Raw genomic sequence first — 27,133 nt, 5'->3', positions numbered from 1 at the left:
TCTGGATTGGCGAGGCAGCCTCTTCCTGGCCAGATTGGGCAGCTCAGGAAGCTGGGGGTGGGGGGTGCTCCCCACCAAGCCCGGTTGTGGCAGGGAGCTGGGACAGTCCTGGGTCAGGCAGGGACTCTGTGATGCTTCCCGCTCCCTCGCCTTTCTCTGCATCTGATCCTGGGATGTCCTAGCCACCATGGCTTTCCAGCTGAGCAGGTACTGCCAGTCATGGGCATGTCCGGGCCGTGTAGGGGCCACTGTGGGTGGATTGTTTGGGGACATTTGGAGAGGAGGGTTAGGTAGAGGGAACTCGGCCCCTGTGACCAGCGGGCTGGCTGGTGTCATGCAGCCAAGAAGGGCAGTAGGGCACCCGCCTGGCCCAGCTCTTACTGACCCCCAAGATTAGGTGGTCAGCTGAAGCTGGGACAGGAAGTGCAGGCCTGGGTGAGCTGGGAGCCCCTGACAGGGAGCAGGGCACTCCCCCGCCTGCTCTAGTCCCCAGGGAGGAAGGCACCTGGTTTTCTTTCTGGCCTTGCTCCTGAGGCTTCCCTCTGCTCCTGCCAGCTGGGCTGGGTTCGCTGCTGCGTTTGCTGCCGTTTCCCAGCGCTGCTGAGCTTCCTGCCTGCAGTGGAGGGGGCGCTGTGGGCTGCACAAGGAGCCTGCTGGGTCAGTCCCCTGCCCCTGGCCAAAATGGAGGCTGGGAGTTCAGGGCCATTGTCAGCCTCTTCCCCTGTCCTGCTTGGGGGCCTGGAAGTGTTGCTGGAACTTTCCTTGGCTCAGCCCTTCTTCCCACCCTTCCCTCTTCTGGGGATGCAGTGGCGTGTCTACAGGTTGAAGGGACTTCACCGGAACTGCCTTAGGCAGCAAGTCAAAGAGGAGAAGCAGGGACTGGGCGCGGTGACTCACACCTGTAATCCCGGCACTTTCGGAGGCCAAGGCAGGTGAATCAACTGAGGTCAGGAGTTTGAGACTAGCCTGGTCAACACGGTGAAACCCCCATCTCTGCTAAAAAATACAAAAATTGGTCGGGCGTGGTGATGCGCACCTGTAATTCCAGCTACTTGGGAGACTGAGGCAGGAGAATCACTTGAACCCGGGAGGTAGAGGTTGCCGTGAGCCGAGATCACGCCACTTCATTCCAACCTGGGTGACAGAGCGAGACTCCCTCTCAAAAAAAAAAAGAGGAGGAGCAGGGCTGCTTGAGCTTCCATTTGGCAGAGTGCCCCATGGATAGAGGAGGCGTTTACGTGTGCCTGTGCCTGGACTTGGAGGCCCCACGTCATCCACACACCTGTTTTGTCCCTCAAGGCTGCCTGGTGTGAGGCCCCCGCCCCTCCATGCCATAAGGAGACCCGCTTCTCCTTTTCTTCCAGGAATGGCAACCCCTGTCCCTTGTCTACTCCTGGCCAAGGCAGCCTCTGCTGAGCTCCTGAAGGAAGCTCCGAGTGTCTGCGGCCCCATGACTGGGGACAGTCTGCCCAGACACAGACACCTCTGTCCTACCCAGCTTTCCAGCTGAGGTGAGGGTGGAGCACACGCACCTGGTGCTTGACCTCTGGTTTGAGGCCTTTGTCAGAAGGGGGAAGTAACGAGCTGCCTGCCCTGCAGGCCCCGTCCTGACCCACCTGGACCCCAGACCCCTACCTGGCTGTGCACCTTCAGGTGGGCACTTTAGCTTCCACTGTGGAGTAAAGGAAGCAAGGCTCACCTACCCCTGGTTACCCTGGATTTCTTTTTTTTTTTTTTTTTTTTTTTTTTTTGAGACGGAGTCTTGCTCTGCCACCAAGGCTGGAGTGCAGTGGCCGGCTCTCAGCTCACTGCAAGCTCCGCCTCCCGGGTTCACGCCATTCTCCTGTCTCAGCCTCCCGAGTAGTTGGGACTACAGGCGCCCGCCTCGTCGCCCGGCTAGTTTTTTGTATTTTTTAGTAGAGACGGGGTTTCACCGTGTTAGCCAGGATGGTCTCGATCTCCTGACCTTGTGATCCGCCCGTCTCGGCCTCCCAAAGTGCTGGGATTACAGGCTTGAGCCACCGCGCCCGGCGGTTACCCTGGATTTCAAGCAGTCATGTTTTCATTTTAGCACTGACTTTTTTTTTTTTTTTTTTTTTTTTTTGAGACGGCGTTTCACTCTTGTTGCCCAGACTGGAGTGCAGTGGGCGCGATCTCGGCTCACCACAACCTCTGCTTCCCGGGTTTAAGCAATTCTCCTGCCTCAGCCTCCCAAGTAGCTGGGACTACAGGCATGTGCCACTACGGTTGGCTAATTTTGTATTTTTAGTAGAGACGGGGTTTCTCTATGTTGGTCAGGCTGGTCTCAAACTCCCGACCTCAGGTGATCCACCTGCCTCGGCCTTTCCCAAAGTGCTGGGATTACAGATGTGAGCCACTGTGCCCGGCCAGCACTGACATTTTTATGTCAGAGTCAGAGACACTGGTGGCACTCCCAGCTGGCCGTGTACTGGGCTGTAGAAGGGGCAGGCAGGGTTCAGTGCCCTGCAGGGCTGCTGCCAAGGTCACCACACAGGGGCCTGTCCAGGGCTGCCCAGGTGTGGGTGGCAGGTGCTGAGCAGGGCTGAGGGTGCTGAGCGGGGCTGAGGGTGCTGAATTGGGCTGAGGGTGCTGAGCGGAGCTGAGGGTGTTGCCACTGCCGCCTCGAGGCTCCCCTGTGCCACTCAGTGCTGCTTTCTTTGGGAGCAGCAGAGGCCTCTGGGCGTGGCCACAAACCAGGTGGCGGGTGACAACTGGAAGCAATTTTCTCAGACTGGAGACCCAGCGCTGGGCAGGGCCACGCTCCCGTCTCTGCCTTCATCTTCATCTGGACCTCCTGTGTCTCATGTCGAGATTCCCTTGTTCCTATAACGACACCAGTTGTTGGGTTAAGGCCCTCCCTAAGGCACGGCGACCTCATCTTGATTGTATCTGGATGCAAAGAACTTTCCAAGTAAGGTGACATTCATAGTTTCTGGGGTTAGTTCTCAAACATATCTTTTGGGGGACACAATTCATCCCAGTACTCAGGCTCCACCCAGGGCACAGGAGGCATGGCCAGCCCTCGGGGTGTCTGCTGCGAGGTCAGGAGACAGGAGCAGCTCCTCTCTCTGCCAGGCTCCCCTCGATTGTTCCAGGCACCCACCCTTTCCACTCCTGGAATGCATCCCCTGCCTCACTCCCACTGCAGAACAGGCTGAGGGTGTCCTGCTGGGCGGTGGGCTGGGCCCCAGGGCAGTGGGCTGTCCTACCGGGAGGTGGGCTGGGCCCCAGGGAGGTGGGCTGGACCCCAGGGCCGCTGCTGCAGATGCTCTTGGGATGAGTGCTGGCCAGCCTCTGGTGTGATGAGATTTGAGTTTTGAGCTGTGCTTTGAAGCATTTTCTTTTTTATTTTATTTTATTTATTTATTTATTTATTTATTTATTTATTTATTTATTTTGAGACGGAGTGTCGCTTAGTCGCCCAGGCTGGAGGGCAGTGGCGAGATCTCGGCTCACTGCAAGCTCCGCCTCCTGGGTTCAGGCCATTCCCCTACCTCAGCCTCCCGAGTAGCTGGGACTACAGGCGCCCATCACTACGCCTGGCTAATTTTTTGTATTTTTAGTAGAGACGGGGTTTCACCGCATTAGCCAGGATGGTCTAGATCTCCTGACCTTGTGATTCGCCTGTCTTGGCCTCCCAAAGTGCTGGGATTATAGGCATGAGCCACCGTGCCCGGCTGAAGCATTTTCAAAGACCACTGATTAATTTGAATGGGTTGAGATGGTTTAAAGGCATCCAAAAGACACAGAGGCATCTCACCAAGGTCTCTGCTCGGTAGTTAGTTTCTTCCTCTGGAGGCCATGGAGGCCCCTGGTTTCCCACACCTCCTTCCTGGAATGGTCGTCCCTGCGCCGTGGGTGGTCACCTTGCTCCCATGAGTGTGTGCCTCGCTGGTTTTTCACCTGACAGCTGGTCTCTGAGAAGGTTCCTACTCCTCGTGCAAGGCTGAGCAATATTCCGATGTGTGGCTGTTACTTTTATGTCCTTGTGTGGACATCTAGGCGCTGGCACGTGTCCTGTGTTATACACGGCTGTGCAGTGAGTACTGTTGCATGTGCTTGGTTTAACCGTGTGTGGAAACAGCTGTGGGGTAGATTTCTGTGAGTGGAATCCTGGGTCAGGGTGTCCCTGTGCCTCTGGGGTTTGGGAGGGTGGTGCTGGGTGCCCTCTGTGAGGGGGTATTGGCTTACACTCCCCTATTCGTAAATGGTGCCCTGTCCTTCACAAAGGGTGGATCAGACATTGCTGGGACAGGTAGAACAAACAGTGGGAAGGGCCAGGTGTGCCTGGTAAACATCAGTGCTCTGGCAGGTGCAGCTCCGAGCCCCGCAGGGCAGTGGGGATTGAGGTGGAAAAGTTCTGGATCCCTGAGAGCTCTGGGTGCCTTACCAGGAGGTTAAGTCTTTATTCTGTAGATAGGAAGGGCCCTGGAAGGTGTGGATAAAGGAGTGACTTGGCTAGACTCCTGCTTGGGAAGAGCCACTCCTGGGGCTGTGCGGTCAGGGCTAGTTAGGATCTGAGCCAGGGCAAGAGGCGAGTGCAGAGGCCATGGGGGGATGAGCGGCCAGTGCTGAGGCCATGGGGGGATGAGCGGCCAGTGCTGAGGCCATGGGGGGTGGCTAGAGGCCAGTGCAGAGGCCATGGGGGGATGAGAGGCCAGTGCAGAGGCCATGGGGGGATGAGAGGCCAGTGCTGAGGCCATGGGGGGTGGCTAGAGGCCAGTGCAGAGGCCATGGGGGGGATGAGCGGCCAGTGCAGAGGCCATGGGAGGTGAGAGACCAGTGCAGAGGCCATGGGAGGTGAGAGACCAGTGCAGAGGCCATGGGAGGTGACCTCTCCAAAGTGTCTGATTGGTTCCTGGGCTTCAGCCTCCCCAGCCTCCCCTCCTTTCAGGATGGATCCAGACTTTGTCTCAGGCCATCTCTTCTTCATCCCCTTTTGGGCCATGCGCCAGCTTTGTGGGGTTGCTTTCTGTTTCTGGAGCTCGCCGGGCACTCCTGGCCTTGGGCCCCAAACATTCTCTCTCCTCGTAACCGTCTCAGACCTCTGCTCCTGGCTCACCCTTTAGGAGTTGGCCAAGGTGTCACTTCCTCTGGGAAGCTTTCCCGGAGATCAGGAGGGGTGGCACCCTTCTGGGAGTGGCGCCTTGACCCATGTGTGCTCAGCTTCCTCAGAGCCCTCATCATCAGCTGGATGCCACCTCCAGAGGGGACACCAGCCAAGAGTGGGGCGGCTGAAAGGGGGTTGGCAGCGTCTGCGTCCATTAGCCTTGGGCCCCAGCACCTGCCACTCATGCTACTGGACAAACATGGTTCTGATCTGAGGCAGAAGCAGCTGGAACAGAAAAAGGGCGGGACTGTGGACGCGGGTGACATTCCGGACATGCAGTCAGCCCGGGCGACTGGTTGCCAGGACCCAGCAGGTGGAAGATAGAGTGGGGGATACTCGGGGCCAGGCCCAGAGAGAGAAGGCAGCCACATAGGAAAGGCCCCACCCCGGGCAACATTCCGTCTTTCCTTGAAATTTCTGGAATCAGAGGAGGGGTTAGAAGTGCACGTTAGTGTGATGGGGGCTGGGGGAGGAATAACATGTCAGACTCAGCCGCAAACAGTCCTCTAGAACCGGGCCAGGCCTGTGCTGCTGCCCGAGCTGGCCTGTGTGGTGTTCACGTGTCTTTATTTTTAGATAATTTTTAACCCCAGGAATCCTAGAGATAGACAAATTTCCCTTCCTTCCTTCCTTCCTTCCTTCCTTCCTTCCTTCCTTCCTTCCTTCCTTCCTTCCTTCCTTCCTTCCTTCTTTCTTTTCTTTCTTTTCTTTCTTTTTTTTTTGACAGTCTCACTCTGTCACCCAGGCTGGAGTACAGGGGCGTGATCTCAGTTCACTGCAACCCCCGCCTTTCAGGTTCAAACAATTCTCCTGCCTCAGCCTCCTGACTAGCTAGGATTACAGGCGTGTACCACCACGCCCTGCTAATTTTTGTATTTTTAGTAGAGATGGGGTTTTACCATTTTGGCCAGGCTGATCCTGAACTCCTGACCTCAAGTGATCCGCCCCCCTCGGCCTCTGTAAGTGCTGGGATTACAGGTGTGAGCCACCTCACCTGGCAGCCAAATATATTTCTTTCTTTCTTTCTTTCTTTTTTTTTTAAAAAAAACCATATATTATTTATGATGTGCAGTCCCTATTCTAAGCACTTGTCACATTCACTTCATCCTTACTCTATCTCTAGTAAGTACACTACCCCCATCTTCTGGATGAAGAAACTCAAACAGAAAAAAAGTTAAATAATCTGTCCAAGGTCTTGCAGCTACTAAGTGCCAGAACTGGGATTCAAAGCCAGAGAGTCTAGTGCCAGGACTATGCTCCCACCTTCTGCTCCGTTCTGCAAAGGAAGAGAGGTATGAAGTCCACATGGTATGCAGGGACCAAGAATCTGCTGAGTTGCTGGACAGCAAAGGGCAAGGCTGTTTTCTTTTTTTTGAGATGGAGTCTCTTTCTGTCGTTGGGCTGGAGCACAGTGGCGCAGTCTCGGCTCACCGCAACCTCCGCCTCCTGGGTTCGATTCTCCTGCCTCAGCCTCCTGAGTAGCTGGGACTACAGGCATGCACCACCACGCCCAGCTAATTTTTTTTTTTTTTAATTAGTAGAGACGGGGTTTCGTCGTGTTCGCCAGGATGGTCTCGATCTCCTGACCTCGTGATCCGCCCGCCTCGGCCTCCCGAAGTGCTGGGATTACAGACGTGAGCCACCGCGCCCGGCAGCCAAATATATTTCAATTTTCTTTTTTTCTTTTGAGACAGCCTCTCACTCTGTTGCCCAGGCTTGAGTGCGGTGGTGCAATCATGGCTCACTGCAATGTCCTCTTCCCGGGCTCAAGTGATCCTCCCACCTCAGCCTCTCTAGTAGCCACAGCGCCCAGCCTGTGTTTCAGTTTTTTATTAGTAAAGAGGGGCCGGGTGTGGTGGCTCATGCCTGTAATCCCAGCACTTTAGGAGTCCGAAACAGCGGATCACCTGAGGTCAGGAATTCGAGACAGCCTGACCAACATAGCAAAACCCTGTCTCTAGTGAAAATACAAAATTTAGCCAGGCGTAGTGGTGCGTACTTATAATCCCAGCTACTCAGGAGGCTGAGGCAGGGGAATCGCTTGAACCCAGGAGACAGAGGTTGCAGTGAGCCGAGATCGTGCCACTGCACTCCAGCCTGGGTGACAGAGTGAGACCCTGTCTCAAGAAACAAACAAACAAAAAAATAGTAAAGAGGAACGTAACGTGCTTTCGGTACCCGTGTCTTTATTAGAAATGGGAAAACAAAGTCTCCAGTGACAGACAGCTGCTTCCCTGGCTCCTCTGGCTGTCACCCTTGCCTGCCTGGAGATGGAGGCAGTCATGGACACTGTCCTGGGATGGACACGCTTGGCCTTGGCCAGGCCATGGGGCAGGGCCTGAGAGAGTGACAGAGCTGTGTATGGGTCCTGGAGGCTGGCTGGGCTCAGCTGCTCCTGAGCTGTTTGGAAGGAATGAGGGAGGTAGGAAGGGGAAGAGGGAGGGGCCAGGTGCGGAGCAGCTGGTTGGGAAGGAATCCCAGCTGAGGCCGGGACTCACTGACTCACTGGCTGCCCCGGCTTGGAGGAAAGATGTCTGATTTGGGGCAAGGGGGAAGGGGTGAGTGAGTTGGGCTTTGGGCCTCATGCATTGGAGGTGACAGCACAATCCCCAGGCAGGAATAAAGTCCTGTGGGGGAGAGTTGTATCTGACCTTGAGGGCAGGGGCTGGCTTCCTGGGTGGTCAGTTGGGGAGTTAGGATGGTCCTTGGTGCAGGACCCGAGGTGCCAAAGAAAGGTGGCCAGGCCTGTGGCAGCCGGCTGGTGTGCAGTCTGCAGTTCCTGGCATGTCCTCCTGATGACACAGCGCCAAGTGCCGAGTCCTCACTTTGTTGCCAGGTGTCTCTAGGCTCTTCCCTGGGCCTCAGGCACTGTCCCTGGCCTTCTGTCTTAAAGGCTACCCGCTTATCTGTCCTGTCTCCGGTGCCTGCCGCATGAAAGGACTTCCTCTGCTGCTCTGTAGCCCTTGGCCCGCGCTTCCTCTCCCTGGCCTTGTGTCATTCCTGGGGGCCAACCTGCTGTGTGTGGCTCCACTTCACAGACAGACAAAGTGAAGCCTGCAGCAGTCATTCAGGCTGCTGTGGAGGGCGGCTCTGGTGCTCCTGGGAAACGCTGGGCTGATGTTTCCTCAGTGTCTAGAACCAGGGGCTGGGCCCTGCTCTCCGCACCCACCCGCAGCCTTGGCTAGTGCCTCCAGGACAGGCCTGTGTGGAAAGGGACCCTCTGCCCACTGCAGCTGGTGCAGGGAAGGCCCTTCCTACTAAGTGGAAAACAAAGGGAAGAGGTTGATAGAATCGTTTTGTGACTTATAATTGACTACCTGGTAACTCAGATGAAAAAACCCAAAAACCTTTCATAGAGTAAGTTCAATTTTTAAAAACAGAGATATTTTAACGTGAACACTCGAGAAGCCAAATGAGGCTTCTTGTGTGCTCTGGGGATCCCCCGGCCACCGTGTGTCATGCCGTGCTTCCTGCTCCACAGGCCACTGTCCTGAACCTTCTGCGGAACCTCGGGCCCTGCCTGACCTCAGGGCCAGAAGCCAGTTGGCCTAGTGGCCTTGGTTGGCATAATAGACTCTCACCCAGCGTGGAGGGGTGACACTGGGGATGGGCAGCTGTCGGTCGCTGGAGGACATCCTTGGTCATTTGCTCTAGAAGTGGCATCCTGTGGCCAGAGGTTGGGTTTCTTGGAGCTTCCGACCAGGTTGGCTAAATACTTACTGAAGAGGGAAAAATTCTCCTGGTTAATGTGTGGACTGTCTACCGTGTACCATGTGCCAGCGCTGTCGTGGGGTGAGCGTGCGATCTGCATGTCTCCCACAGTCACGTGAGGCAGTGCTGTCTCAGTGCTGTTGTTCTGCCCATTGTACAGATGAGCACATGGAGGAGTGAGGGTTCTGACAGCTTGCCCAGGTTACCTAGTGAGTAAGAGCCAGAGCCAGGAATGCTCTCGGGAGAGTGACTTGCTCAGCCTTGGAGCCGCTAGAGGAGCAGGGAGGAGATGCAGACCTGGGGAGACGCTGCTCCTGGGGCCCCCACACTGGCCAACAGGGCCGGGCAGGCTGCACAAGCCGCAGGTGGGTGCTGTACCCTGGACCTGTGCCCACTGCCTGCCACTCATCTCCAGGCCTTGGCCTGTGAAGGTGGCTTTCATCAGCCAGGTGCTGTCTGGGAAGATGCCAGGCAACTTGCCCTGGTAGGACTGCCAAGCTGGCTTGTTGGGATTCCAGAGATTTCGTGGAACTCCCACGCTGCCAGCTGCTCACAACAAGGATGAAGTTGTTCCTCTTTGAGGAAGTGAGGTGGCATTTTCATTCTTTCCGACCTAGGAGAGCTCCCTGCCCTCAATCCAGGGCCTGACTCCACACTGCCCCCCAGGACCCGCAGAGGAGCTCAGCGCGCAGCGGGCAGGCGCTCACCTGCTGACAGGGCCTGGGGTCTTGAAGCTGTGACTCATATCTAGTTCTCAGAACAGCCGTGGCTACCTGGTTCCTCTGGGACTCCTGATGGGGGTGGTGGCGGTCCTGGGAATTTGCTTTTCACAGTCTGTGTTGGTCACTGGGAACCCCAAGGGCTGAGTCGCCACCTCCTGCCCTGTGGCTCTGCTTAAAGGTCTTTACCATCAGCCCTTCCGTGCCAGGGCAGGCCAGGGACCTGTGGCTTCAGGGGGAGAAAGTGCCCCTCTGCCCTCCTGCTCTGTCATGGAAACAGCATCTCAGAGCCCCTTCTGTGGCCTGGCAGATGGCGCCACACGCTGACGAACACACCACCTAGGAAGAGTCCAAACATGGGGAAGGTTCTCTTTCCTCCAGGAGCCATTGAGCCCTTTGGGGACCTTCTCCCCTCCTTGGATTGTGACTGTTGCACGAATGGCATCCTCTCCAGAAGCCTCATCCTGCTTCTCCTCTGCCCTAGGATCATGCGGCCAGATGATGCCAACGTGGCCGGCAATGTCCATGGGGGGACCATCCTGAAGATGATCGAGGAGGCGGGCGCCATCATCAGCACCCGGCATTGCAACAGCCAGAACGGGGTAAGGGTCTGGGCGCCATACCTCTGGGCCCTGGAGACCGCACCAGTGTGGGTTCAGGACAGGAGTTCCCCGGGGAGCCAGGCCTGCAGCCTTCCCTCCCCTTGTGCACTGGGCCTTGGGAACTTTGGGGGAAGTGGCCCAAGCAGTTCTGCACCGGACCCTCAGAACTATGCTTGGTTTTGGCCTCAGCCAGGAGGTGTGGGAACCCACCAGAGATGAAGTGTCAAGCAAGCTGACAGGCCCTCCCTCCACCACTGCCCGCCATGCCGAGTCCCCTGCCAACTTGGCCCTGATCAGAAGCATGCCCTGCCTGCGTGGGGTGGACTTCATTGCAATGGCCAAGAGCTGAGACATAGGGGCCACACAGCAGACATAGGGGAGGTCCCACCTCTGCCCTGACCAACCCTGGTGGCCATGGCAAGTGCCGTGGCTCTCTGTGACTTGGCCACTTCCTGGCTTTGAAGCTCACTGGCCTGGTACCACTGTGCCCACGATGGGGGCAGCTCTCCACCTGCCCCAAAATTGTGCAGCTGGGGAGGGCCCTGCAACCCCAAAGCTGGGGACAAGGGGCATAGTCTCCAGTGTCAACCTCAGGGCTGCTGTAGGACATTCAGCCATCCCCAGCTCTGGGGAGGGGACATTTTCTCTGAAGGTCAGCTGTGGGGGAGAAGCCAGCCCTTGGGTACTGAGGACAGGGCGTCTGCCGTGGTGCCGCAGCTGCAGCCTTTGCACTATGGGGCTTGGTTAGCACACCTGCTGTGGCCTCCAGGGAGGCAGAGAGGAGGAAGACTCAGCCCCAGCTTGGAGAGTGGGAGTATGAGGTGCAGGTCCCCACCATGGGCACGGGCATGATGCCACTCTAGCAAGAGGCCAAGTGGAAGCCACATCAGAGACCAGGGACCAGCGGAGGCACTGTGAGCTCTGAGCCACACTGGTGAGATGCAGGAAGTGGCTGCTGGCTCTGTCAGCCTGGGCTGTCGGAACTAAGACCACAGCCTGCTGGCTTGTGAGCAGCGGAAGTGTGTTTCTCACAGCCCTGGAGGCTGGAAGTTCAGGATCAGAGCGCCGGTAGATTCTGTGTCTGTTGAGGGCCCGTTTGTTTCCTGGTTCGTAGACATCACATCACTTCCTGTGTGTCCTCACTTAGCAGGAGGGGCTCTCTCAGGCCCTTTTACAAGGACACTAATTCCATTTGTGAGGGCTCTGTCCCCATGCCCTCATCACCTCCCGAAGGCCCTGCCTCCTACTACCATTCCCTTGGGGGTTAGGATTTCAACACAGGAATTTTGTGGGGACAGAGTCATACAGAGCATGGCACATGCATTCAGCCTGGAACAGTGGGCAGTGTGTGTTCCAGTGGAGGAGTGGAAGCTCTGTGTGTGTGTGTGTGTGTGTGCGTGTGCGCGTGTGTGTGCGTGTGTGTGTGCGCATATGTAGAATGAACCAAGCCATGGTAAGTGTGGATGGTTGGATGTGGATGTGGGGGATGTTGCGTGGTACAGGTTAAGGAGTGGGTTTGCTGGCAGGGCCTGGTTTAGGAGGGGTGGATGGCTGGGCTGGGGCTGGATTGACTCCTTGGACCCGAGGCTCCGGTGCAGCTCAGTCACGTTCAGAGAGCACCCTCTGGTGGCTGTGGGGAGGATGGGCCTGAGCCTGAGAGCCTGGGGCAGGGGTGAGGGCCAAGTCCCAAATTCTTGTTGCACCCTTCCAGAGAGAGACAGTGAGGGTCCCTGGCAGGAGAGGATGGACACGGGGAAGGAAAAATCCCCAAGATGGGGAGGAAAGGTAAAGGAAGGGCTTGGAAAGAGGGTGATGCTCTCACTCATAATCGCAGAATTATTTTGCTGCCATTTGGTCAGCACTTGGCATTCTGCAAAGCTCCAAAATGCTTTAGGAGCTAAAGTTTAGCTCATGGAATCCTCACAACACCCCAGAGAGGTAGCTGTTCTTGTTTTTATTTTCTGAGACAGAGTCCCACTCTGTCACCCAGGCTGGAGTGCAATGGTGCGATCCCGGCTCACTCTAACATCTGCCTCCCAGGTTCAAGTGAATCTCCTGCCTCAGCTTCCGGAGTAGCTGGGATTACAGGCGTATACCACCACACCCAGCTACTTTTTTTGTATTTTTAGTAGAGACAGGGTTTCACCATGTTGGCCGGGCTGGTCTCGAACTCCTGACTTCAAGTGATCTGCCCACATCGGCCTCACAAAGTACTGGGATTACAGGCGTGAGCCTCTGTGCCCAGCTGCTGTTGTTATTTTTATTATCCCAATCGCATAGATGAGGAAACTGAGGTACAGAGAGATTGAACACTTGCTTGAGGCCACCTGGGGAGGCAGTTGGTAGGTCTGGGCTGTGACTATGCCTCGAACCTGTGCTTTGAACACTTGCCCCTCCTTGCTTCTCCGGATCTAGGGCTGCTGGAGGGACAGTTTTGACACATTGGCTTGGAGAAGCCTCTAGGCTGCTGGTCCCCAGGATTGTGATCCAGAAATTCTAGGCTCAGGAGGAGGTCTCTGAGTTCCAGGCAGCCCCAGGGTGTGGGGGTGAGAACAGTCCCGGTGCCTAGAAAGGCTTTGCTGGGGCCCTGGGTGGGGCAGGGGACCCCCCCATCCACACTTCCCTGGTGGTGCCTTCCAGTCTGTGGCTGGAAGTCCCAAGGTTCTGTCTCTGACTGGGGCCTCTTGGCCAGCCCCATCTGGATGCCTTCTTGGCCTGCTTGGCCTTGATGTGCAGAAAAAGACACTCCTGTCCGTGCCCTGGGCTTGCTTCTTCCAGCCTCCCTCCCCTTGGTAAATGGTCTCTGCAACCCCCAGGTGCTCAGGCTCAGAGTCTGGAGCCTCTGTCAGCCTCTCTCCCTCCCACACTCATGAGGCTCTGGGAGCAGATCCCACTGCTTTACCTTCCAGGAAGTCCAGATCTGAGCACAGTCCCCCAGGCCCACCCTCACTTTGGGTCCAATGGTGCTGCTCTCCTGATCACCGCAGCAGCCTCCTGACAGGTCATCCTGCTGGTCCCTGCTGCCTTGTTCTCCACCAGTAGCCAGGAACATGTGGAGTCAGAGCACAGTACTGCCTGCTCAGAGCCCTCCAGATCTCCTGTTTTGCCCAGAGTCAAAGGCACGTCCACACGAGTCCCTGTCACTGCCTAGCGCGGCTCTGGGACCTTGCCTCCTGCATTTCTTTCTCAACTCTGCTCTGGCCACATTGGCTTTTCTGCTGCTTCTTGGACTTGCTGGGTGCATTCCTGCCTTGGGCCTTTGCACTGGCTTTCCCTAGATATCTACAGGGCCCTCCCCTCACCTCTTCCAGGCTCTACATAAAAACCTTGTAATCCCAGCACTTTGAGAAGCTGAGATGGACAGATCACTTGAGCTCAGGAGTTTGAGGCCAGCCTGGGCAACAGGATGAAACTTTGTCTCTACAAAAACTACGAAAATTAGCCGGATGTGGTGGCGTGTGCCTGTAGTCTCAGCTCCTTGGGAGGCTGAGGCAGGAGGATCACCTGAGCCCAGGGAGGTCGAGGCTTCAGTGAGTTGAGATCACATCACTGCTCTCCAGCCTGGGTGACAGAGTGAGACCCTGTTCCTACAAAAACAAAACATGACGTCCAGCTGTGCGCCTGATGGCCTGGCTCCCTCCCTGCTTCCAGCTGCTCTCCACTCCTGACCTTGTACACAGTGGTAGCCCCACGAGGGCAGGCAGGACTTCTGCCCTTGGTTTCCACAGACTGAGGCATAGAGCATGCTTAGGCATTATCTGATGAATGCTGGGAACTTGGGCCTGGCACCGTCACTGTCATGGAGAGCTTCCACCAACTAAGCGCTTACGATGAGCCCGTGGCCGTGCTCGAGCTCACCCTTCCTCTCCCTGTGTAGTCTTCCCAGCCACCTGCTGAGACAGGCACTGTTCTTAACTTTGTTTTACAAGTGGGGAAACTGAGGCCTAGAACAGTTAGGTGGCTTTCCAGACAGCTGCATCCTCAGAGTTGCCTTCAGCCAGGAGATGGCCTTGGCTGGGCACGGTGATGAGACCACGCCCTCTCTGGGCCCTCACTGGATGCTGGGCATGGTCCACGCACTCCACGTTTGTCAGTGGCCTTATCCCCATCTCCCTGCGTCTTCTGGGCATTTCCTAAGCACCAAGTTCTTCCCATTCGTTATCCCCTCGAATCTCTGTAGCAGCCTGTTGGGACCATTTATTGCCTGTGTTTACAGAGACTGAGACATGGAGAGGTTGTGTCGCTGCACAAAGTCACAGAGCTAGTAAGCAGTAGAGCTGTTCTTTTGGGCTCTGCCTCTGAAGCTGCTGTCCTGGCTGGAAACCCTGTGGCCATGAGGAACCCAGTGCCTGTGGTTTGCTGGGGCACCTGTGCCTCACGGGCCATGTGATGCCGATTGCTTTTGAGAGCATGGCAGAGGGTGCTTCTGGGCAGGTGCCGATCAGGAGCTCGTGGCTCTGTCCCAGAGCAGGGTGGGGCTTTTCCTGCTCCTGCAGTCCTGGGAGCAGGAGGTGTGGGGCACGTCCGAGCACTGGCTGCTGGGAGCTCTTCCTATGGAGCTCAAACACTTGTCAGTCTATGTATCGAAGTTTTGGATCACACCAGCCTTCATGGACTCCCTGGGCCTGGCCCAGAGCTCTGCCAGCTCCTGGGAAGCAGCCGCCCACCAGCAAATCAGAGCCGTCCTGGGTCCTGGCTCCTGCCATCTGTACCCATCAGACACACAGAGCCACCTCTCCAGCCTCCCAGGCTGCCAGATAGTGAAACAAAATCCTCCCACAGGGTCTCCTGATAGTGAAATGGGACCATGGCAAGACTCCTGTGTGGATGTCTGGGAGATAGTACTTTTCTTCTTCTTCTTTTTTTTTTTTTTTTTAAGATGCAGTCTTGCTCTGTTGCCCAGGCTGGAGTGCAGTGGCGTGGCCTCAGCTCACTGCAACGTCTGCCTCCCAGGTTCAAGCGATTCTCCTGCCTCAGCCTCCTGAGTAGCTGTGACTACAGGCATGTGCCACCACACCAGGCTAATTTTTGTATTTTTAGTAGAGACAGGGTTTCACTATGTTGGCCATGCTGGCCTGAAACTCCTGATCTTGCAATCCACCCGCCTCAGCTTCCCAAAGTGCTGGGATTACAGGCGTGAGCCACTGTGCCTGGCCCTACTTTTTTCTTTAGTATGTTAAGCTGGGAGAGCACCAAGCTTAAGGGTCATCAGTGGCCCTCTGCCCTATGAAGGACAGGCTTGAAACCATTACCAGGTGTCCCCATGGCACTGTGGGGAAGGCTGCTGGATGGTTCTGCATGAGGGGTATCCCGAGGGACAGCACAAAGAGGTGCACTCTGCCTTCCTCCTGCCTCAAGTCACTCTCTGAGTGAACCTGCTTTTGTGCCTCCTCTGAGAGGCCCTTGAACCCACCCCTCATCCTGGCCTGCAAGGCCTGGCAGCCTGCCTCTTTGGACCTTTGTTCATGTCTCCCACTGCGTCCCTGTGTTCTGGTGGCTCCCCACCACCTCCCCGCTCTGCTCTGCTGCTCTTTCCTCTCCCTGTGGTACCAATGCTTCCCCTACCTCCTCCTGCCTAACACCTGGTCTTTCAGGCCTCAGCCCAAATGCCTCTCATCTGAAGTCGTTCCCCACCTTGACATCTCTGGGCTGTCTTGAGAGCACCTGATGCCATGTGGCGTGGTCTCATTTACTTCTCGTCCGTCCCCTCAGCCAGAACCCAGACTCCTCTGACCTACTCCCCTCTGTATACCCAGCACTGAGAAGCCCCACAGATGCTGCCAGAAACCAGCTGCAGAGCAGGGAGGTGGAAGGCCACTGCCTTGGAAAAGCACGCGCCTGTAGGTCTGTTGGATCTGTGTCTGCATGGCATACTGTAATGTACTTAATCAGCCTCAAACAACACACACTTGACTTCATTCCACTTTTATGTCTTGCAGACAGTGCTTGGCTCGTTCCAAGATGGGCACTGCCCTGCCCAGAGGCTGTGCCTAATTCTTGCCTGGCTCTGTGCAGCCCTGCCCTAACAGCCTTTGGCCAATGGGTGGTGCCATAGCCATGTACATTGACTTGGGGGGAGAAAGACACAGTTCCAGGCATCGCTTTACTGTGACCTGTTGTGAGTAGGGCAGGGTTTGCTGGGGCACAAGCCCATGCAAACCAGAATGGGGAAGCATCAGGCCACCCTCACCAGCTCTAGAACTTTTCCTGCGCAGCCCCAGATGCAGTCACAGAATCCCTGCACCTGGGAGAGGGCTCAGACAGAGGCTCCCAGCCGTACCTCCAAAGAAGCAGGTGCTAGGTTTGGGGTGGGTCGCGAAGCTTGCATGTTTGCCCCACCTCGGTGAGTCCTCGTGTAGGTGGGTGAGCTGCACGTTGGTGCTTTGGGGGTGGCAGGCGGTAGGTGGGAGAGCACAGACCCACACACCAGGGCTTGAAGTGACTGCCACATACTCTCTGTGTGCCCTGGGATGCTTGCCTAATGTGTCACCCCTTGTCTGGGTGCTCTAACGATCACCTGGGCCAGTGATGCGGGAGCTGGCCTAGGCCCCTCCCTCACCTGCTCCCTGCCCGCCCTGGGAAGCCTGAGGGTGCCTCAGTGTCATGCTGTCAACGTCCTAAGGAAGTGATCGTTGCAGTAGAAAGTCGTGGCAGTCCTCTGGGAAGTGGAGACTCACATTCCCCATGGCTCAAACACAAGGTCATCTTTTGTGTCATTTATTCAGCAAAGACGAAAAATAAGTCAATTCTGAGTGTTGGTCAGGATGCTATGAGGTGCCAAAGGCCAGGCCAGTCACTGCTGTACCGAGAAACACTTAGGACCATATATAAAAGTATTTGTCATTGCCGGGCGCGGTGGCTCACGCCTGTAATCCCAGCACTTTGGGAGGCCGAGGTGGGTGGATCACCTGAGGTCGGGAGTTCGAGACCAGCCTGACCAACATGGAGAAACCCCGTCTCTACTAAAAAAAAAATACAAAATTAGCCGGGCGTGGTGGCACATGCCTATAATCCCAGCTACTACGGAGGCTGAGGCAGGAGAATTGCTTGAACCTGGGAGGCAGAGGTTGCGGTGAGCCGAGATTGTGCCATTGCACTCCAGCCTGGGCAACAAGAGTGAAACTCCATCTCAAACAAACAAACAAACAAAAAAAGTATTTGTCCTCGGGCCCAGAAAATAATCCCAAATGCAGAAAATGTTTAAGTAAAAGGGTGCCCATCACAGCATTGTTTGTAATGAGAATCAATTGGAGATGCCCCAGATCTCTAATAAAAGAAGAATGTTCAATTCCACCTGGCTAGCCATTGAAAGTAATTTTCTAAAAAAAAGTTAGGTACGGTTGCATGTGCCTGTAGTCGCAGCTACTTAGGAGGCTGAGGCTGGAGGATCACTTGAGCCCAGGAGGAGTTTGAGGCTGCAGTAAGCATGATAGTGCCTGTGAATAGTCATTGCATTCCTGCCTGGGCAACACAGCAAGGTCCTGTCTCTAAAAATAATAATAATTTTGCATTGGAGTGCCTTGAAAAGGAAGTCACTGGAAAGGATAAGGAAATCTTTCACATACAGCCACTCAGACGGAGTGTTTGTGTCTCCCATGTGTTGAAATCCTCACCCCCAGGGTGATGGTATTAGGGGGTGGGGCCTTTGGGAGGTGACGAGGGCATGGGGGTGGGCTTCATGAATGGGATCAATGTCCTCATGAAAGGGGCCTGAGGGAAGCTCATTTGCCCCAACCACCACGTGAGGTCACACGAGAAGCACTATGAACCAGGAAGCTGGCCCTTACCAGACACGGAATCTGCCCATCCCTGATCTTGGAATGACCCAAGTCCCTGGAGACTTCTAGCCTCCAGGGCTGTGAGAAATAAATTTCTGTTGTGCCTAAGCTGCCCAGGCTATGGCATTTTGTTATGGCAGCCCAATGAACTAAGACCCAAACCTACAGAGGATTATCCCTAGGGTAGATGAAGAGAGAAAAGCAGGTGCAGCGCCCCTGTCCACGTCCACCATCGGGAAGCCCCACCATGTGGTTGTAGACGTGGAGTCCGATCTGACACATGGGACGTAACTGCCAAGGGGTCCTGTGTGACAAGGGACGAGGTGGCCAGAGGCAGACCCAGCCCCATAGGCTCTTTTGTTCCTTTTACGTTTTGAATCATGAGAATGGGTCACCTATTTGAAGGATAAAAAACATTTAAAGTTTTTTTTTTTTTTTTTTGAGACGGAGTCTCGCTCTGTCGCCCAGGCTGGCGTGCAGTGGCGCGATCTCCACTCACTGCAAGCTCCGCCTCCCGGGTTCACGCCATTCTCCTGCCTCAGCCTCCCGTGTAGTTGGGACTACAGGCGCCCGCCACTGCGCCCAGCTAATTTTTGTATTTTTAATAGAGATGGAATTTCACCATGTTAGCCAGGATGGTCTCTATCTCCTGACCTTGTGATCCGCCCGTCTTGGCCTCCCAAAGTGCTGGGATTACAGGCGTGAGCCACTGTGCCCGGCAAAAAACATTTAAATTTTTAAAAAGAATAGTTGGGCTGGGTGCGGGGGCTCACACCTGTAATCCCAGCACTTTGGGAGGTCGAGGCGGGCAGATCACCTGAGGTCGGGAGTTCGAGACCAGCCTGACCAACGTAGAGAAACCCTGTCTCTACTGAAAATACAAAATTAGCCGGGCGTAGTGGCACATGCCTGTAATCCCAGCTACTAGGGAGGCTGAGGCAGGAGAATCGCTTGAACCTGGGAGGCAGAGGTTGTGGTGAGCCGAGATCGCACCATTGCACTCCAGCCTGGGCAATAAGAGCAAAACTCTGTCTCAAAATAAAAATAAAAGAGTAGTTGGGCCAGTAACAGTGGCTCACGCCTGTAATCCCAGCACTTTGGGAGGCTGAGGTAGGTGGATCACCTGAGGTCAGGAGTTTGAGGCCGACATGGTAAAACCCCATCTTTACTAAAAATACAAAAATTAGCCAGACGTGGTGGTGCACATCTTAATCCCAGCTACTCAGGAGGCTGAGGCAGGAGAATTGCCTGAATCCTGGAGGTGGAGGTTGCAGTGAACCGAGACCGTACCACTGCATTCCAGCCTGGGCGACACAGCGAGACTCCATCTCAAAAAAACAAAAAAAAAGAATAATGATTGCAAAGAGCCAAGTCACAACAGGGGCAGATTATTTTTCCCATATTGAATGAAAAAGAATCAGAAGGTGAGAGTGTATTTAGTGGTTTTTGTCGTTGCTGTTGTTGTTTGTGAGATAGAGTCTTGCTCTGTCGCTCAGACTGGAGTGCAGTGGCGCGATCTCAGCTCACTGCAACCTCCCCATCCCGACTTCAACTGATTCTCATACCTCAGCCTCCTGAGTAGCCAGGATTACAGATGTGCACTGCCACGCCCAGGTAACTTTTGTACTTTTTTTTTTTTTTTTTTTTGAGATGGAGTCTCGCTCTGTCGCCCGGGCTGGAGTGCAGTGGCCGGATCTCAGCTCACTGCAAGCTCCGCTTCCCGGGTTTACGCCATTCTCCTGCCTCAGCCTCCCAAGTAGCTGGGACTACAGGCACCTGCCACCTCGCCCGGCTAGTTTTTTGTATTTTTATTTAGTAGAGACGGGGTTTCACCATGTTAGCCAGGATGGTCTCGATCTCCTGACCTCCTGATCCGCCTGTCTCGGCCTCCCAAAGTGCTGGGATTACAGGCTTGAGCCACCGCGCCCGGCCAACTTTTGTATTTTTAGTAGAGACGGAGTTTCACCATGTTGGCCAGGCTGGTCTCGAACTCCTGGCCTCATGTGATCTGCCCACCTTGGCCTCCCAAAGTTCTGGAATTATAGTCATGAGCCACCGCGCCTGGCCTAAAGAAGAATAGTGACTGCAAAGAATGTGTCACAACATAGGCAGATTATTTTTCCTATGTTGAATGAAAAGGAATCAGAAGGTGAGAGTGTATATTTAGTTTTTGCACAGCTATATCAGACTAAAACTGCAAAACGAGCCAGGCAGATGAACAAGCGAGACAAACAAAACCCACCCCGATTCTTGGGAAAAAAGCCTGGAAAGAAAGATCCCAAAATAGTAACCATGGTTATCTTTGCATGGGAGGAATGACAGTCCCCTTCTTTCCACTTTCTGTATTTCCCAAATTTTCCTTAATGAGTATGTATGCATTTTTTCACTTTATATTATGCAAATAATGCATGCCTATTGTGAGAAAATCAGCAAAAAGGAAGAAGCAGCTGGTGATCCCACCATTTGGGGAATCGCCTGCAGCAGTTGCTCTGGGCTGGGCTCTCCAAGGCTCCTCTACATCCCTGTGGTTTGTGTTTAGGAATGCACAGTGCTAGGCCGGGCGTGGTGGCTCACGCCTGCAATCCCAGCACTTTGGGAGGCTGAGGCGGCCGGATCACGAGGTCAGGAGATGGAGACCATCCTGGCTAACACAGTGAAACCCTGTCTCTACTAAAAATACAAAAAATTAGGCCAGGTACAGTGGCTCACGCCTGTAATCCCAGCACTTTGGGAGGCCGAGGTGGGCGGATCACAAGGTCAGGAGATCGAGACCATCCTGGCTAACACGGTGAAACCCCATCTCTATGAAAAATACAAAAAATTAGCTAGGCGCAGTGGCAGGTGCCTGTAATCCCAGCTACTTGGGAGGCTGAGGCAGGAGAATGGCGTGAACCCAGGAGGTGGAGCTTGCAGTGAGTGGAGATCATGCCACTGCACTTCAGCCTGGGTAACAGAGTGAGACTCTGTCTCAAAAAAAAAAAAAAAAATTTAGCCGGGCTTGATGGCGGGCGCTTATAATCCCAGCTACTCGGGAGGCTGAGGCAGGAGAATGGGGTGAACCCGGGAGGCGGAGCTTGCAGTGAGCCAAGATCGTGCCACTGCACTGCAGCCTGGGCAACAAAGCGAGACTCCGTCTCAAAAAAAGAAAAAAAAAAGAAATGCACGGTGCCAATAAATTGCGATAAATTGGTTGCTTTCACAGTGGGGAATGAAAGCAAAGGCAGTTTCCAGGGAGCGTGTCCAGGGTGGGGCTCTCGGGGCTGGGCTGGCTGACCTGGACTGACCACTGCCTCTGTCTCCTCAGGAGCGCTGTGTAGCCGCGCTGGCTCGTGTCGAGCGCACTGACTTCCTGTCTCCCATGTGCATCGGTGAGGTGGCGCACGTCAGCGCGGAGATCACCTACACCTCCAAGCACTCTGTGGAGGTGCAGGTCAACGTGATGTCCGAAAACATCCTCACAGGTACTTCTGGGAGCGACGTGGCGACTGGAGCACTAAGGATCGTGGCTATACAGCTGCTTCCCTCCTGAGGGCAGAGGACGCTCCAGGGCCTGGCCCCTTTTCCACCAATGAGACCTCCCTCACCTCCCTCCACGGCCCTGGGAGCAGCTATGTCCATTGACCTGATTTTGCAGACAGGAAACAGGCACAGAGGAGTTAAGAAACGAGTCCGAGTTCAGCTACCCAGCAGGACTCAACCCTGCTGTCCGGGTCCGGCCTGAGCACATCACCGCTGCCCGTCCTGCTGCCTGTGGCCAGCTCATCCATGGCAGGGACTGGGTGGGGGCTGTGAGGCCGGTGCACACCATCCACCCCTCTGCTGGGCTCCCTGTCCTGCTTGCCCTCCTCAAGCATAGGGAGGTGTTGGCTCCAGAGAGGACACTGCCCGCTCCTGGGGGCCCCGAAACCAGGCTCAGATAGAAGCTCACTGGGTGAACCTTTGCCTCTGCTTTCATCTGAATATTCTCCTCCTTGGCCATGGTAACCATGGAAACCCCCTTCCCCTTCCCACTGGGCGCTGTAGGAGAGGGCGGCTCCAGTGTTCACCAGCTCATGCTTCTTTTTATACCCAGGCTGGGGACGGGAGGTGAGGGGGAAGGCGGGCCTCTTCCGCTGCCCCTGGCCCTCTCCCTGCCACCTCCTAGGTCACCAGTCCTCCCATGCAGAGGAGGAGGCTGGGCTGGTTTCCTCCTCTTCCCAATGCCTGTTCCTCAGCAGTGGGCTGCCCCGTGGAGTGCCAGTTCACTGGCATTTAAGGAGCTCGAGTCCTCTTCCCCATGACAGACTGGTAGCAAACACGGTTATGCATCTAGAACATTCTGAGGACCTCAGCAGGGTTGGTGATTAGAATGGCTGTGTCAGCCCAGCTCCGGCAGGTGGGCAGATTGAGCTGAGCAAGGGCCTGGAGTGGAAGGTGGTCTGCGTTCCCATTGCCTGTTGCTCCCTTGGCAGGCACCTCTGACATCAGAGGGACCCTGGATGCTGATCTCAGGCTGTGGCACAGGAAGGGGTGTATGGGCACCTCCCACATCAGGAGCAGTGCCCACGGCTCGGGAGAGGCTCAGGGTTGGGTGGGTTCCCCACTTTAGGGGCCTTGGGGGTTCCCTGCCATCTACCGTGAGGTTGTAGCTCTTCTCCTGACTGTGCTGGGGATGGAGCCTTGGCCCCTTCCTGGAGAGGAGGGATGGCCTGCCGCGCTCTCCTGCTTCCTAGGACCTTCCTGCTTGTGAGAGCCCTGTCAGCAGCGCCTTTTGTCATTGCAGGAGTTGGTGGCTTCAAAAATGCTGGGAATGGCTCTGCTTTGCAGATTTTCTGCCATGGAAGCCCCCTTTGTGGCTCATCAGAGGCCACAGCCTCAGAGGAATCCCTCATGAGCAGTTTGTTGTTGTTGTTGAGATGGGGTCTTGCTCTGTTGCCCAGTCTGGAGTGCAGTGGCATGATCTCGGCTCACTGCAACCTCTGCCTCCCAGGTTCAAGCTATTCTCCTGCCTCCTAGGTTCAAGCTATTCTCCTGCTTCAGCCTCCTGAGTAGCTGGGACTACAGCGTGAGCCACCACACCTGGCTGATTTTTGTATTTTTAGTAGAGACAGGATTTCACCACGATGGCCAGGGTGGTCTGAAGCTCCTGACCTCAGTTGATCCACCCGCCTCGGCCTCCCAAAGTGCTGGGATTACAGGCAGGAGCCTCCGAACCTGGCCAAGCAGTTTGGGATGATGGGGAGAGAAGCAGGGAGACCGAAAGGCATTCTTGGGCTTTCAGCATGATTGGGACCCGCTCTCCCCACAGCAGAGAGCGATGCAGGCCAAAGGTCAGGGGTATTGAACTTGAGGATCTCCCCAGATCATGAACTTCCCTTTCTTGGCCACTTCTGCTGGCCTATAATAGACATGGAACTGATAATGGATGAGCAAATGAATGAATGAATAAGTGAATGAGTAGAGGCGACCAGGAAGAACTGGGCATCAGTGCTGAGACATTCTCACTGATGGGGTATTGATGAGGATGACGCAGTCTGACATGTTTCTGGGGATCCCTCGCTCTTTAGGGGCTGAGAGTGGGGAGAGGCGGAGAGGCTCCTGTGTAGAACCAGGGCAGGCACAAGCATGAGAGAGCAGCCTCCCCACCAGTTCACCCACAAGGTGCTGGGAGCTTCTCAGCCTCCCCGTTGTGTCCCGGCCACCACAGCCCTCAGCCTTCTCCTCCTCCGAAGGATGGGCTCAGAGAGGGACAGAGATGCCCACCCTTCCTCCCTGGGGACATCAGAGCTGGCATTGCCCTGTTGTGCTTGTGAGGCTTGGAGAAGGCAGGAGACGCTTGCCAGCACATGACGGCTTTTCCCAGTGGGGCTGGGCAGTGCCCAGGTTCTTCCTCCCAGCTTCAGCCTTTTCCCTGTAGCAGGGGCTGGGCAGGGAGGCCCTGGAACCCTGAGGCTGTGGCTTTTCTTGGTGTCTTGGTCAGGCCCCGGAGCCTGCTGTTCTCACTCTGTAACTGCGGGTCTCATCTCCTCCTCTGTCTCGCTCATCTCCTCGTCTGTGCTTCTGCTTCTCTGCCATCTCTCTCTGCAGTCTCTATTGTTCACTTGAGGCCCTTCTCTGTATCTGCCCATGTGTCCCCTGGAAATTGAACTCATGAAGGCCCCAACACCAAGAGCAGCGCCTGGCACACAGTGGGCATGTGGGGAGCACTGGCTGAATGGGTAGTGACCTCTGAAAGACAGGGGCATTGCAGGTGGGGGCAGAGGATGCGTGTGGGGGCCCTGACCTGGAGCAGGCTGAGTCATAAGCTGTGTGCGTGACATCCGTGTGCTGTCTCCGCCCCAGGAGGTAGGGGTCCCCTGTTCTGTGTGTCCCCTCTTCCTGGGCTGTGCTGCCTGTCATGAGGCCACTGAGCGAGCACAGGCCCAGGCAGACGACCCGTAAACCTTGCCTTTGAGGCGGCTTATTTATCCCCAGAAACTGTCAAAATATTAAGCTAACTGGGATGTGATTGCTGCGAATTGCTCCAGAAAAATAGCTGGGAGCTCTTAAGATTTTAAGAGATTTTTTTTTTTTTTTTTTTTTTTTTGAGACTGAGTCTTGCTCTGTCGCCCTGGCTGGGGTGCAGTGACGCCATCTCGGCTCACTACAACCTCCGCCCTCCAGGTTCAAGTGATTCTCCTGTCTCAGCCTCCTGAGTAGCTGGGACTACAGGCACATGTCACCATGCCCAGCTCATTTTTTGTATTTTTAGTAGACACGGGCTTCCACCGTGTTAGCCAGGATCGTCTCGATTCTAAGCTCGTGATCCGCCCGCCTCGGCCTGCCAAAGTGCTGCGATTACAGGCGTGAGCCGCCGCAGCTGGTCGAGAGAGAGTTTTTAATACTGCCGTTGCCTTTTGATGGTTTCATCAAATGATGGAGAAAGTACAAATTAAGCATGTTTGCCTCATTTGCTCCATGGTGTTCATTTAGGTCCAGAGGGCTGCTCGAGTTGTCATGGAAACCGGCTTGTCAGGCTGGCTCTAGCCGAGTTCAACAGGAAATCTTTATTCCCAAAAGCAGGTGTCAGATTCACTCTCAGTCAAAGTGCGGTGGAAATATTTTCCCATATGATTTGCCTGTGGTTCTCAAGCACAGGGAGCCCCACGCCCTCACGGTGTGTTTCTGTTGGGGAGGAGGGGCAGGCATGGGCCTTTTCTTAATGGGCCCCCTGGGGCTTGACTTGGAGCCTGGGGCTGTGTTTATCCAGGAGGAAAAGCACTTTGCCTTGGGAAGGCAGGTTCAGGTAACTGGTGGGAAGTGAGCTGCTCTGGGGGGTTTTAGGCAGGGCCCTGGGGCTGCTCCAGTCTCCCTTTCCTCTGTTATTTCCTGCTGTTCCCTCTTCTGCCTGATAGTGAGGACTTCCACATTGAAGAAGCCACTTTTATTTATTTTTTCATTTAAGACAGGGCCTCGCTCTGTCGCCCAGGCTGGAGTGCAGTGGTTGCAGTCTAGGCTCACTGTAATCTCCGCCTTCCGGGCTCAAGCAGTCCTCCTATCTCAGTGTTGGGGACCACAGGTGCGCACCACCATGCCCAGCTAATTTTTTTTGTGTTTTTGGTAGAGACGGGGTTTCGCCATGTTGCCCAGGCTGGTCTGGAACTCCTGAGCTCAAGTGATCCACCCGTCTCAGCCGCCTCCCACAGTGCTGGGATTACAGGTGTGAGCCACCTACCGCTCCTGACAAAGCCACTTTTAAAGGCATCCTTGCAGATACTTCTCTGAAATGACTGGGACGTGGGAGTATGGCCCCAAGTTGCTGTGTGACCCTGGGTAAAACCCCTTGATGTCTCTGGGCCTCAGGCTCTTCTGTACAAGTGAGGGGTGTACACCAGGGATCTCTAGGCTGCTTTAGCCCCGACAGGCCACGAGCCTGTTGTTTCTTTCAGCACGGACAGGCCTCCCTGTCCTGCAGCCCCCACTTTGCTCTGTGGCTGGCTTCAGTGCCCCAAGGAGTCAGCAGCCTACAGCCCATCTCTTGGTACCCGAAGCTTCTGGTGGAGCTTTGGATGGGCTGGCACCACACCCGAGTGTCTGGTGTGAAGGAAAGGGAAGTTCCTGGGGTGGCAAAAATGGACTTTGATGAGCTTGGCTCCGCTGCTCTGTGCTTTGGGCTGTGGGGGCCCTGGCTGTCCTCCCCCTGCCCCTCCCCTGGCTGCTTTGCCTGGGCACAGCCTCCACATCCTCCTGAGCCTCCGCAGCCTGTATGTCTGTGCGGGCCAAGTGTCTTTCTTTCTGGGCTTCCCCATTGGTGGGAGTTCTTGGCAGTGCTGAGACAGGTGGATGGGATCTGCAGAAGATGTTGCTTGTCTGAGCGTCAGGACATCAAGTTCCCCAGCAAGGCACTTTTGATTTTGACGTTTATGTCAGCATCGATCAGTTGGTGAAGACTTGAGCCAGCGGGTGAAGTGGGTTCAGCCTCGTCTCCCTGGGCAGAGCAAAGGGCATCTGCCTGCAACCAATCAGTCCTTCCCCTCTGTCTGGGAGGCTCACTGGGAGCCTTTGATGTGTTTTCGTAATCAAGCTCCCTTTCTGTCAAAACACCAGGATGAGGAGGTTGCCTGCAGTTGGTGCCCTCCAGGGTGATCCCTGTTGGGTGTTGTGGCTGACCAACTCTGGACCATCCAGGCTTAAACCACGTGCTCTGAAGTCATTTCAGCCACCCCTGAAAAGGGAAAACTGCCCCAGAGTGGTTGCATTGGGAGGGGCTGGGGTCCTGAGTTCAAGCCAGTTTTGGGGGGGCATACCTTGTGATGGGGGTGGGCCCCACGCAGCCTCTCTCCATGGGCTCTGGGGTCTCTTGTTCTGTTTGTCCACACTCACATGATGGCGGCACTCCCTGGCCAGGATGCTGAAAAGACCTTGGGGCCTTGGGGGTTGGGGGCCAGAGAGGTAGTACACAGTGCGGTGTGTTTCGGGTGCTGGGACCGGGGGCCGGAGCAGCATCTGCCACGTGCCTGGGTGCTCACACCCCTACCCCGTCTCCTGGGCATCACTTATGTGATTTTCTTCTCTTAAGGTGCCAAAAAGCTGACCAATAAGGCCACCCTGTGGTATGTGCCCTTGTCACTGAAGAACGTGGACAAGGTCCTGGAGGTGCCTCCTGTTGTGGTAAGGTGCCCCTTCTACTTCTCTCTTGGGGGCAGATGGCAGAGATCAGGTCACCTCGCCTGA

At 55.4% G+C, this 27,133-nt stretch overlaps 1 protein-coding gene across 1 annotated transcript; it reads left to right on the top strand.

Annotated features, from left to right (window-relative positions):
- The first annotated feature begins 91 nt into the window (after positions 1–91).
- LOC115900764 (cytosolic acyl coenzyme A thioester hydrolase-like) lies at positions 92–27,133 on the top strand. The gene is made up of 4 exons (XM_030942369.1): positions 92–207; positions 10,046–10,163; positions 21,246–21,402; positions 26,979–27,133. Exons 1-4 carry the CDS (start codon positions 188–190, stop codon positions 27,131–27,133), a joined length of 450 nt encoding a protein of 149 aa, XP_030798229.1. The 5' UTR covers positions 92–187.

Source organism: Rhinopithecus roxellana, chromosome 12 (assembly GCF_007565055.1).
Source record: "Rhinopithecus roxellana isolate Shanxi Qingling chromosome 12, ASM756505v1, whole genome shotgun sequence".
Taxonomy (NCBI): domain Eukaryota; kingdom Metazoa; phylum Chordata; class Mammalia; order Primates; family Cercopithecidae; genus Rhinopithecus; species Rhinopithecus roxellana.
The sequence above is the reverse complement of the archived record's forward strand: the minus strand, read 5'-3'. Positions and strand labels throughout refer to the sequence as shown.

Coding starts and splice junctions, on each gene's coding strand:
- LOC115900764 (XM_030942369.1), top strand. CDS start 188: ATGGCTTTCCAGCTGAGCAG. Junction 208..10,045: donor ATGGCTTTCCAGCTGAGCAG/GTACTGCCAGTC, acceptor CCTCTGCCCTAG/GATCATGCGGCCAGATGATG. Junction 10,164..21,245: donor ATTGCAACAGCCAGAACGGG/GTAAGGGTCTGG, acceptor CTGTCTCCTCAG/GAGCGCTGTGTAGCCGCGCT.